Here is a 12,840-nt window from a genome sequence, read left to right as displayed (position 1 = left end):
AGACAGAAAGGGATTGCGAAGCAGCAGCGAGATAGTATAAGTGAGGGGAAGATGAGAGTATGCTTTCCTGCGTGTAGGTACCGATACAATGCGAGTAGGGGTTTTGTTTTTTTTTTCTCTTTTTCAAAATGACAAAAATACCCTTTCTGCTGCTAATCAACGATGGGATCTTTTCACCCCTAGCGTGGCCCACTTGAGATTTGTATTAGCACGATTTTTAGGTACCCAAAGACAACTCATAATCAACGATGGGGGTCTCTTCACCTCTAGTGTGGCCCACTTGAGATTTGGATTGGCCCGATTTTTAAGTAACCAAGACAACTCAAAATTACGCACACGATGGACGGATTGGATTGCGTAGATCCAGGCTCTTCCTCAAATCAAACTGATTGGTGGAACGGAACTGGCACAGACGCTGGAAGAGAAAGATTCACCACCTTAGCAATTCTAATCCATTTCTAACTAATACAAATGCATTTATTCTTCCTTAGCTGGTATCATTTATAAATTTTTCCATGATCATGACCATCATTGTGGCCCACTAACAATCAGATATCAAAACCAAATCATAGCCATTCATGAAAAAGAGTCCTGAATATCAAACATTGCATTTTAAAAATACAAACATTAAGTTATACATTCCCATGCAGAATATAACAAAAACCACAACGCGTATGTTTCTTCACCTCATTTTTATCTAAGGAAGGTACTATGCAATGCTGGGGCTGAGAGCCTGCACAGCAGATTTGGGTTTTCAGTTTGGACACGTAGCACACCTATTCCAATCATCTAGACCATCAATACAATAGGCCTCATCATGGATGGTCCATACACCAAAAATCCCTTACATTGGAAGATCCTACCCATAGAAAATTCAGCATTTCTCAGTGGAATGTGATCCGTAAGCTTCTTCCTTTTTCATGAGAGAGATTTTTAGTGAGTGGGCCATCCACAAGGATGTCCATCATATCAATGCTCTGGATTGTTGAACATGGGCCCCGCTTGTACAAAAAGAAAGCTCAAATGGTAATATTGGTACAGTCAAATTCCTCTTCTGTTTAACTGTCCATTATTTCGTTACAAAAATTCCTAGCCATCCCACTCATGGGAATCAGGAGGAAGATGTGGTGGGAGAAATTGGATTTGGATGGTCATGTTCTGGGCTGGTCCACCCTTCGGAATGCAAGGGTCCTGTTGGAGACCGGCCATCGTGCTGATGTTGGGAGTGTACATTTTTTGGTAATGTAGCTATTGGGGCATAGATTTTATTGGTGGGGGCATCGGTTGTCTCCTTTGATCCTGTCATCATGGCCGCTGCATACTCAGGCGGTGGGACCCATATGCCACCCACCACCACGAACTGAGGACTGCTGCTGCTGCTGCTGCTGTTGTTATGGATAGATAGAGCGGGCCGCCTCGTGTGCAGCCGATACTTCTGAAAATAAATTCAATTTGAGAATTTAGTAAATGAAAGTGGATTAGAAGATGCAAAAGATCTGTTTCTCTAACCATAGAGACAAAGATATCCAACTACATGATCATATGAACCTGACCGTCCATCAGGTGGGTCTCACTGTGAATGGCTACAGCACAAAATAAATAAATAAATTGATAAGATGATCTTGCATGTTTGATTAAGGGGTCGTTTGGATGCATGTAAAGTCCTTAAGTTGTAAAGGGATTACATGTAAATTGATTACAGGAGTTGTTTGGATGCATGTATTTGCCTGTAAAGGTTTTATGGGCTGTAAACAGATTACAGTTGAAACTTGGTAAAAAACCTATGATTTAGATCACAGGCAGAGTCTTTATAGCTAAAAAGGTATTATACATGTTAGAAAACAATGGTTAATATACACACATGATACGTGGGGCCCACCCTACTGTTTATGGTACATTCAATATGTCCATTATGTACTTCCCTTGATGCTCTCCGATTGCCCTAAAAGAAAACAGTTTGTCCATTATTAAAAGGACCACACAAGACGTCTACCATTAAAAATTTCTAAATTGCATTTGGGCCCCACTGTGATGGGTGGAAGAATCTAATCATTTAGCGCCCCCCCCTTTTTGTTAGCTTGTTAATACACCACAAAGTTCACACTTTATTGTTAGCCACCCCCATTAGGAAATTGATACCGAGACCTCAGTGTTGAAACGAGGTATCTTTCGCTCGGTCTACCAACTCAAGCTATAGATCAGAGTGTCCATGTTTTAATGTCCTCTTAGGGCCTAAAAAAATTAAGTCTTTCTTATGTGATTTTTGCATATTTTGAAAGGTTTACTGCCCAAACTCTCTAGTATGAATATATACTTTATTCATTGTAAACACTTTAAAGGCTATCCAAACACAATATATTTATCACTTAAAAGCCAAACGGAGTAGCATGTAAACCGATTACCCGTTAAACTCTTTTCAGGTGTAACGTGTTTACGAGTAAAAAAAATTACTGGCATCCGAATAACTCTTAATAGATTATGATATGCATCATCAATCTGACCACTCATGTTAGGAGCAGCCATACAGCCAACTGACCTATCACTCTTCTATTGTACGAGCAAGGCAAAGTTTGGAGAATCTCCACCGTACACCAGTTCACATAATCAAAATTGAAGATACCATTAATGGAGCATATCCCACAAATGTCACTGACACAATCTTAGCCGTCAATTTGCCAATTGGATGTGAGCCGTTGATCATTACCTTTGTCCATTGTTGGAGACATAGCCATAGTTCCCCCATTTCATCTTTGCACAATATATATGGGTTTTTTATTATGAGAAATGGAAGCCATTGGCTTGATTGTCCTACCATAAATAAGCTACTAGTGGCCTGGAGATAGACTTCTAAGAAATACAACAACAGGCCACGTTCTAGTCAATTAGGTCCTAATCTAGGACCCCACTTGCTGCAATCAAAAAAATCTTACACCGCAGAATGAAGTGGGCCACATGCCCATAATTCCTTGAATTAGAAATGTTGGAAATTTTCAAAATCAAGCGTGGTTTTTGGGTAAGGTTGTTCAGAAAAGTTTGCTTTTGTATTTTGAAAAGGGTTGGATCAACGAGCTTTAGAGCGACTTGTTTAGCCTGGTATAGTGACCTCAAAAGCCGACTTGAGCTTGTCAATGCTGGAAAAAGCTTTGTAGGCCCACCATGATATATATGTTTTATCCACTGTACTTCTATTTTTTTCAAATCATTTTAAGACATGAGCCTAAAAATGAAGCAGATCCAAATTTCAGGTGGACCACACCATAAGAAATAGTGTTGATTGAGCGCCTGCCATTATAAAATTAACAGGGCCATAAAAGTTTTGTATCAAGCTGATATTTTGTGTTTTCCTTTCATCTAGGTCAGTGTGACCTAATCAACAGGTTAGATGACAAATAAACATTACAGTGGGCTTAGGAAGTGTTTAATGGTTAGTGTTCAATCACCACTGCTCTTTGTGGTGTGGTCCTCATTTTGAGCATATACCTTAAAATGAGGTGACAAAATGGATGGAGAGCATGTATAAGCCACATGGCATGGAAATGCAAAAACATCGTGGTGGGGCTAAGAAAGCTTTTCCAGCAGGGAGCAATACGGAGAGGTGCCACGGAAGCCGAGTCTGCGAAAAGCAGCCGAGCATTCCTGCAACACACGACACGGCATATCGTGCATGGACGTGTACCAGTACTGCTTGTCCACTGGAGCTCTAAGGGGCCACCGTGATGTAAGGATTTTATCCACACCGTCCATCCATTTTTTTCCGTATTATTTTATTAGGTTAAGATACCAAAATTGAGTCAGATCCAAGGATCAAGTGGACCACACCACAAAAAAAGCAGCAATGCTAATGACGCCCACCGTTGACACCTTATAGGGCCCATCATGACTTTTATTTGCCATCCATCCTATTCATAAGGTCATATAGACCTAGATGAAGGTTGAACACAAATATCAGTTCGATCCAAAACTTCTGTGGCCCCCAGGAAGTTTTCAACGGTTGTAATTTAATCCCCATTGTGTGGTCTACTTGAACCTTGGATGCACCTAATTTTTATGTTTATAATCTAAAATGCTATGAAAAAATGGATGAACAGTCGGATAAAATCCATACATCATAGTATTCTCTCAGTGCCCCAGCCTGTCCCAAGCTCGGTACAGGCGAGTGTAGTGCCCAAGCCGCATCCATCATGCACGCCTTACCATGACTTGGAGTTGGACTCTTGTGTTTGATAGTGAAACCTTCACATCTAATCATTATTCCATTTGGAAACTTTTGATAGGAAATGCCTTTTCAAAATATAAAAAGAAAACTTTCAAAATCAAACCAGATCTTTTTATAGAAAACCCAAAAATCATGACTGAATTAAAAATCCCCCCTACAAGTTTGCACGTGTGAAAATACGAATTATTCTACATTGAATTGCTGCAAAAGAGACGGGAAATATTCATCCGCCACACGCACACGCAGCATACACGTGCACGCACAATTTTGGACCATTCAAATTGTGGGCAAGTTGTGGATGGATCACAGACTGAAAATAGGACCGATTGGACAACCAAAACCATCTGATTTTTCATATTAAATTGTGCCACTGGCAATTTTCTTTCAACCTTCCATTTGATGGTTAGGAATTGGACCGTTAAGATTGTACAACCAATGAGATCCTTGAATCATATTCCATCCAAATCAGGTATATGACTTTAATGATAGAGATTGACATGCATATGCATGTTGTATGTATAAATCTGACTGTATCAACCCATATATAATGAAATAGTAAGCCTGTTTGATTTTCCAAATTCGGTGTAAATGCCCTGTAAATAACTAATTGTTTCAATTTCACTTGTTTGAAAATATGCAGTTATTTTTGCTTTAAAAAGCGGTTCAAAAGGATTTGCTTAAATTTATGGCCCCTACTGTCATGTATATGATATATCCGTGCCGTCCACCTGTTTTACCAGAACATTGAGGCATGAGCCGAAAAATGGGGTAGATCCAACATTCAAGTGGCCCATACCAAAGTAAACAGTGGCCCCAAAAAGTTTTTAACAGTAGGTATTTGATTCCCTTTTACTGTGGTGTGGACCACTTTAACTTTGAATGTACCTCATTTTTTGGCTCATGTGTTAAATTCAGTTGGCATAACGGATGGACGGTGTGGATAATCTACATACACCAAGGTGAGCCCCACATATATTTGGCAACATCTCAATTTTAGCATTCAAAAAAGTAAGAGCAAGAACGATACAGTAATTACCCAAGGAGATAATTATTACCCATTTGCAATGCATTTACATTTACTTTAGAAAATCAAACATGCTTTAAGGAAGTAAAATCATCAGACTCACCTGCAAATGGCTTTTGACTTCATCATTTGTGAGCCCATCTACGTTCATTAACTCTTTAATCTGCTTTGGCGTCGCAACTGCAACGAAATCCATGCAATATATTGTATAAGTAAATAAAAAATAAAAAATGATGCATTACACATCCATGTGAATTGTAGAGAATTCTACTCATAGTTTCAAAGCTCGACTCAATGTTCAACCCAATTGGATTGACTCAAAGACATAACCTAACTCGACTCATTATTTAATAGTTAAAAATTAAAAATTTACGAATACAAACAGATATTTAACATTGTTAAAATAATTTAAAATATAAAAAACGCTCAACAAGCCATTGGTTAATTTGCTACTTAGGCTTATTTCTTCCCTTGACCGAGTGACTCGGTTCAAGCCATCATGAGTCGTGTCAAGTCAAATGAGTGGTGGTTAAGTCGACTGGAGGAGTGTCCCAATCACGAATGAGTTTCGAGGTGAGTTGACTAAGTGAGTTTTAGAGCTATGATTCTACTAACCATGAGAGCCACCAAGTTGTTGGAGAGCATCTAGGAAGAGACGGTGCAGCTCTGATGACCAACATCGCCGTGGTTTCCTATGTGATGGCTCAGTTTTTTCATCTCCCTTGCTGTTGCGCACTTCGGGAGTTGAGCTCGCCACTGGTGCTGGTGCTGGGGCTGGTGCTGATGGTGTTTCTCTATGAAAAAGGTGAAATGCTCCACTCTTTGTTATTTCCACTGATGGTGGTGATGTTGGCTGAGGATCCTACAATGTCACAAAAATTTAATAATTAGTAAAAAAAAAGATTGAGAGAGTGTTTAACATCTTGGATTTGAATTTTTACTTGAGAATCCAAATTTTTAGGATTTTCAATCCCTCATATTTCTGTTCTATCATTTATTTGTGGGCAAACCTGGATTTTCCATCCTATGGAATCGAGTAAGTATGTTTGAAACCTAGCAACTTCACAAAAAGGAGGCGAGAGCAATTATGAGTATTAAAGAGGATGAAAAATCTTTAAATTTTGCAACACACCGTTTAGAGAGGAATAAAAATAGCCCCTTTTAAGGATTCTTAGATCCAAGGTGCCAACTATGACTTGGATTCAAAATCCAATATTGAAAATCCTAGCTGCCTAAAATCCATACTACTAAACAATTCTTAATGCCTGCTTGGATTCATGGAAAGAAAATGAAAGAAAACATTTTTCTCATGAAACTTACTTTCCATTGATTATCAAGTCTTTCTTTATAAAAATTTATGAAAAATACCATTTTCCACTTTTTATCTTTGTTACCTTCACCCTAAAAAAAAAAAAAAAGTATTGTCCTATGATATAAAGAAAATGAATTTCTCAACAGTAATCTTAAATACGTCACCATCCATCCTCAATTAACTATACGTATTACATCTTTCAATGTGCCAAATGAGCTATTATCTAAGTTTGGTTATGCCCCACATGTGCATTATGCAACATTGGCCAATGTGCTACTATCCAACTTCTCTGGTGCCCCATATTGGTTAAGCGTCCTACATGTGCTAATCTATTACATGTGACATATTTCCATCTTCTCTTGTGCCCCACGTCCTAATGTGCCACATTTACCACCATTCATCTTCTCTTTCACCCCCACATGTGCAAAGCACTCAACATGCACCATCGTAACACGTGCCATTGTCCACCTTCAATTGCTCCAAATATGCAACATATGCCAATGGTGCTAATGTGCACAAGTATAATTCCAAGTGCCTACGTTTCAAATTGGCCACATGTGCGACTATACAACTTCAAGCACTTCACATGTGCCACAATTAAGCATATCCCACATGTGCCACAATTAAGCATATCCCATATGTGCTAATCCGGCATATACTAGTGGCTACTTGAAATTTTTTCTTAAGAACTTTTTTTTTTTGCCAAACATTAAATTTGAAAATATAGACTCAATTTCTAAGAAAATCTTGTTGAAAAACAAGCAAGGGCAATAATGGTTAATTTTTTAGTGCTACTATCATCTTCAAGCATCTCACATGTGTCATATGTGCCAATCGAGCACACGCTAGTCACTACCTAGAAATTTTTTTTTTTTCAAGAAATTTTTTTGTCTTGCCAAACAACAAATTTGAAAATAAATCTTCAATTTCTAAGAAAATCTTATTGAGAAACAAAAAAGGGAAACAATGTTTACTTTTCCAGTCTCTCAGGAATAAGGTTTCCCAAGAAACATTTTTTTTTTTTTTCACATGCTTTCGTTGAATCCAAACAAGTCCTTAGATTTAAGATACAAGAGGAAATGTAAAATGCTCAATTAGACATGTTAAGCCCAACAAAATATAACGAGTGGGGCCCACCTTTTGGTGACCTAGATCATTTGTATCCTGGAAGCCACGGTGGATTGGATTGGAGGTACCCAAAAGACCCTCCATCAAATGACAATAATCCTAACCATCGGATTTCACGCCATTAACCGAGGACAATTGGTTGTTATTGTCCATTTTCATTAGATGGGTATGATCACCCAATAAAGGGAGATAGGCAATGGCCCATATCGTGAAGGAGGCCACCTGATCAACAGCATTAGTGGGCAGAATAGAAAGCATTGGTTAAGTCCATTGGGCATTCCATAATACATGAAATCAGGAAGAAAATGAAATGGCAAATCAATATCAAATACTAGTGTTAGTTGTTAAGATTCACCTCTTCGGATGGCAGACTGGCTTCTTTATTCCATAGTTGGACAGATCTCAACCAATCAGGATTCTTTGTGGCTTCTTTAGTTGTCTCCTTACTCTTCTCCTCTTCTGAGCTTGAGCTCGGCCTAACAGGAATGAATTCCTCTAAGACGGGCCCGTCGCTTGAAGTCCCTTCAAGGTCAGACCTGCTAGGGAAGAACGATGCTCCTTCCATTTGTTGTCTACAGTTCTCAATAGCTGTTACATGGAGAAAACAAGACTAATTAATTCAGTTTAAGGTAGGTGCAAAGATTGAATCCCTAACCTCAAATATCATGGATTTAAGTAATGGTTTGGGAGTGTGACTTGTTTGGGGATCGAAACCAGTCTGGCTCGCCCATATTCATATGGTGACACATATTGTTTTGGACCAAAACTGATATGACTTGGACGATACCAAGTCGTATAAGGTGATGCATATTGGTTTCCGACAACACTTCAATCCATCATGAGCATCTCCTTAAGCCTATCTGGATCGTGGGAGATGAACAGTAAGGGAGCATTTGGATGTAAGTTACTTAAGATAAACTACTTATGCCTTAAGTAACTTATGTTGATTTCTACTTATTAAACTGAAGTGATTAAGTAATTAATTTTTTTTTTAAAGCCGCTTATAATTGATCAAAAACCAAACTTACTTATCTCAAATAAGTTATATATATATCTACTGTTGAAAGCAGAAAAAGTAACTTATTTGATGGTATTCAAACAGGCCCTAAGGGTTTTCCATTGTTTGGACTTTTTTGCATTGTTGGATAGCAAAGGATAAACCGTTTTGGGCATTTTTCTTTAGTCTATCCAGAGAGAGAGAGAGAGAGAGAGAGAGAGAGGTTACGGGAAGAAACATATGGCCATACATTTCAATCTCTCTCACTTGGTCATTATAGCTAACACACACACACACACACACACACACACACACACACACACGCACGCACACACACACATCTCCCTAATCAGTAGTTTAATTCGTAGTTAGTTTACATTAGACGATATAAGATATTTGTGATGTACCCACTAATCGTTGAAATTGGAAAAGACAATCATCAGTCTTTTTCTACTGTCAGATGTTCATATACAAGATTCGAGGTTATCAGTCATCATTATTTAAGCCTTATACCAATTATTGCGCATTGATCATTGAAGAGGAATAAAAAAATTCACTTGCCATTGAAACAAGACTGCAAATATAAAATGTATAAAATTTCATGTTACAAAACTGTTCATGGAATGTATGGAAATCAATCGTTGAATAATCATCACTTTTCTTTTTCTTCTCCCACAATCCCAAAAGGTTTAGTTAGAAGAGAATAGATCATTTGGGAATTTAGTGAAATACTTTTCATCAAATGATATTTTGCTGGTTTCGTGTAGTACTTAAAATGAACAGAATGTTTATGAAGGCCAATCATCTACATCTTGTGAGCTAAGTTCATCCATATCCCATTTTTAGTATTTTTCCACTTAAATGTGAGGCCATATACAACATTTGTAGAATAAGTTTATTCTACTAGTCTATTTGTGGAGCCCATTATGATTTGTGCATGGAGTCCATCCCATCCAAAAGAGTTATGCCGCCACGAAAGTGGGACACCTTAAAAATAAGGCAGATCCAACCATCATATTGGCCACAATGGAGATTTGGAAGTTTCTGGGAGAATGGTCATTGTTTTCTATGGTGGGGCCCACCTAATGATAGACCTGATTTTTTAGGCATCCCACCGTCATGGTAGGACTCAGTCGATGCATTGGTTGGATGACATAAACATAACACAGTCGACCCCACAACCGTTTTGTAGAGAGAGCTCCCTATAACCTAGGAAGTTTTCCTCTTACCCATGTCCGTGTGACCTTATAAATGAGTTAGATGGCAAATAAACAATCTTATCAGCCCTGAGAAGAAAAAAGCTTTCAAGTGTTGAAGTATAAAACCAATGTTTGCTATGACGTGAGCCACTTGAGCTTTGGATCTGCCTCATGTCCTAACATGTTCTGGTAAAATGGATAAACGGTGTGAATATGTTACATACATCACAGTGTGGAGCCCATAAATTTAAGCCATCCATTTCTTACTGATTTTCAAGATGGAAATACTATTTTGTGTGAAAATGAAAAATCAAACAGCTCCTTAGCTAATGAAGTGTGTCCCATCTAAGGATTTTTATATCTTGACTTCATTGGTGAATTATCTTGGTGAGTTAAACCTGATTAACGGTTTTGCTGAAAATATACACACCATGATGACTCCACAAACAAACCTATGATTAGCATCCTATCCCGTTATTTCCTTCGATGTAGCTCACCTGAGTTGTGCATCTGATCGATTTTTAGCTCGAGAGCCTAAAATAAAAGATAGACAGACAGAGTGGACCACCAATTTTAAATCCACTCCTATGAACCATTATTTGAACCACATGTGCACAAGATCAGCCCAACATAAACCTCTTATGAGCCACATCAATGGGGACAATTTAAATTTCATCATAAAACCTCTAAATTCACATGGTGTGGCCGAGCATGACATTTGGATCAGGATAACTTTTGTGTTTTCACATCATACCGTTGAGTTACACTTGATCAATGGGTTTAACGAAAGATACACACCATGGTGGCCACACACACAAACAAACTTATGAATGACATCCCATCCCCATTGTCCTCTCTCGTCTGGCCCACTTGACCTGTATCCCTGGTGGCACGACTCTGTGGGGCCCACCATGATACATGTGTTTTGCATCCACACCGTTATCCATTTCGCAAACTTATCTTAGGTCATAAGCCCAAAAATGGAGCAGATCCAAGGCTAAGTTGAGCATACCATAGTGGAGATAATGACATCCACCGTTGAAATCTTCCTAGGCCCCACCATGATGTCTATTAACCATCCAACCTGTTGATAAGGTCACACAAACCTAGATGAAGGAAAAACAATACTATCAGCTTGATCCAAACCTTCTGTTATCCCCAACAAGTTTTCAACGCAGGCGTTCAATCCCCACTGTTTTCTCTGGTGTGGTCCACTTGAACTTTGTACCTGTATCATTTTGGAAACCCAAGTCCTAAATGAGCTCTAAAAACGTTTGAACGGCATGGATAAAACACAAACATCACAGTGGGCCCCAAAAATTCGTGCCACGGGAGCTGCAGTCAATTCGCCTCCGATTTTCCCCGCCAGGCTCGAGGACAGAGGATAGAACCCAATGGACGGAGTGGATTCTACATACACAACATGGTGGCCCCACAATCTCAGGTGTTTTACGCGTTGCGTAAAACAGATATTGCAGAGGATTCCGCTCCACCAAAAAAGCGATTTGAACGTACTTCCAAACGCTCATCTGAATCGATTAATAACGCAAAAAATCCTGAATTCCCCGATTGCATTCAACGCCATCAAGAGACACTACTCAAAATCAAACCATTTTCGCAACGATCGTACCTTGTGTTACGATCTGCATGGTGAGAGGAAGTTCGCGATGGAAGACTTCGATCTTCTTCCGCTCTTCCTCTAAGGCGTCGATGTAATCCTGTAATCGCCACCCTGTGTTCTTCTCCGTTTGATCTTCCATGGCCCAGTGCTACTTCGAGATGGATGGCCGAGATTGAGATTTCTCAGATGAAGAAGATCAGAAATCATATGAGAGGATTTTAAGTGTAAGAGAGAGAGCGAAGGGGAGGGGGAATCGAGGTCGGGGCGTCGCGTACAAAAGAATCTTTGAGGGATTGAGGATGTGAATATTCGCGTGCGATCCTCTCGTGTCTCCGCCGGTGATGACGTCAGCACCTGAGAGGAGGATAAGATCGAAGTACTGGACCCCGGAATATCCTCACGGCCGTGATGAGACAACCTTCAAATAATGAAACCGCGCGCGTGAGGTTGTGGGTTTTCCTCGCAGTACATGTGGTTTCTTAGAGCACGTGTATTTCATCTGTGGCTTTTGGTTGTGGTTCTTTAACAAGAAGGGTGATTTGGACGGTGGTGATTTTTGGATAAGGTGTCATCAGTTTGAGGAAGTATATTTTAGATCTTAATTTGAGTGGTTGTTATTTAACAAAGAATATTGACGGTTATAATATTCCGATCAGATTTTTTTTTGCAATTTAGTGGACCCACATAAGTACCAAGAATATGTACAGTTCTGATTAACTGATAACTCGTCCATGCGAAACAAAGTATGCGACGTACTTAGATAAAAGTCCATCGCGACATACGTAAAACGAGGGAATCCTGTTAGCGTGCTTGCGTTACACGTGGCCAGTAGGTTTATGGAAATCAGGGAAGTAATATGATAGAACTAGGTAGTTGGGTGTACATGATATACCCACCTTTCACCATCAACGTGGAATATTTTTCGGTAGATCAAGACCGTTCATATTGCAGACCATGTCTAGATGGTCCATTATTGAAAATCTAAAATAACAGAACAAATCCTATCATCACTTTCTCTCACCTTTGAATTTCAGGCGGTAAGTGTTTACTCCTTTTGCCGTCGATTTGAGGACCACCGATCGAATTTTCAAGAACATCATTTCTACGATGAAGTTTTAATCATGGTCCACTCACAGAATATGCAAATAGTTGAACGGTCCTGATCTAGTACTTACCTTATCATAGAGGTGGAAGATGGAAGGTAGTTGGATAATATGACAGGGACGGCAGGTCATATCAGACAGGGCACCTACCCTGTGCCTTTTGAGGATTTCAAGGGCCATATTTCCACTACCGGATATTGTTTTTTTATTTTTAATTTTTTGTTACTCGGGAACTGTGTG

The 12,840-nt window shown here is 39.2% G+C and overlaps 1 protein-coding gene across 1 annotated transcript; it reads right to left on the bottom strand.

Annotated features, from left to right (window-relative positions):
• Positions 1–575: 575 nt before the first annotated feature.
• On the bottom strand, positions 576–11,892 carry LOC131234982 (transcription factor NIGT1-like). The gene is made up of 5 exons (XM_058232034.1): positions 11,507–11,892; positions 8,036–8,268; positions 5,856–6,102; positions 5,344–5,420; positions 576–1,435 (listed from the first exon to the last, which is right to left on the bottom strand). Exons 1-5 carry the CDS (start codon positions 11,634–11,636, stop codon positions 1,112–1,114), a joined length of 1,011 nt encoding a protein of 336 aa, XP_058088017.1. The 5' UTR covers positions 11,637–11,892; the 3' UTR covers positions 576–1,111.
• Between the last annotated feature and the right edge of the window lie 948 nt (positions 11,893–12,840).

This window comes from Magnolia sinica, chromosome 19, assembly GCF_029962835.1.
Source record: "Magnolia sinica isolate HGM2019 chromosome 19, MsV1, whole genome shotgun sequence".
Taxonomy (NCBI): Eukaryota; Viridiplantae; Streptophyta; class Magnoliopsida; order Magnoliales; family Magnoliaceae; genus Magnolia; species Magnolia sinica.
This window is presented reverse-complemented; position numbering and strand designations above follow the sequence as displayed.

Excerpts from the sequence above, each read along its gene's own strand:
- LOC131234982 (XM_058232034.1), bottom strand. The coding sequence starts at position 11,636 with ATGGAAGATCAAACGGAGAAGAACACAGGGTGGCGATTACAGGATTAC. Across the intron at positions 6,103-8,035 it reads CCAGTCTGCCATCCGAAGAG|GATCCTCAGCCAACATCACC; the intron begins GTGAATCTTAAC and ends GTGACATTGTAG. Across the intron at positions 5,421-5,855 it reads ACAACTTGGTGGCTCTCATG|TTGCGACGCCAAAGCAGATT; the intron begins GTTAGTAGAATC and ends ATTTCGTTGCAG.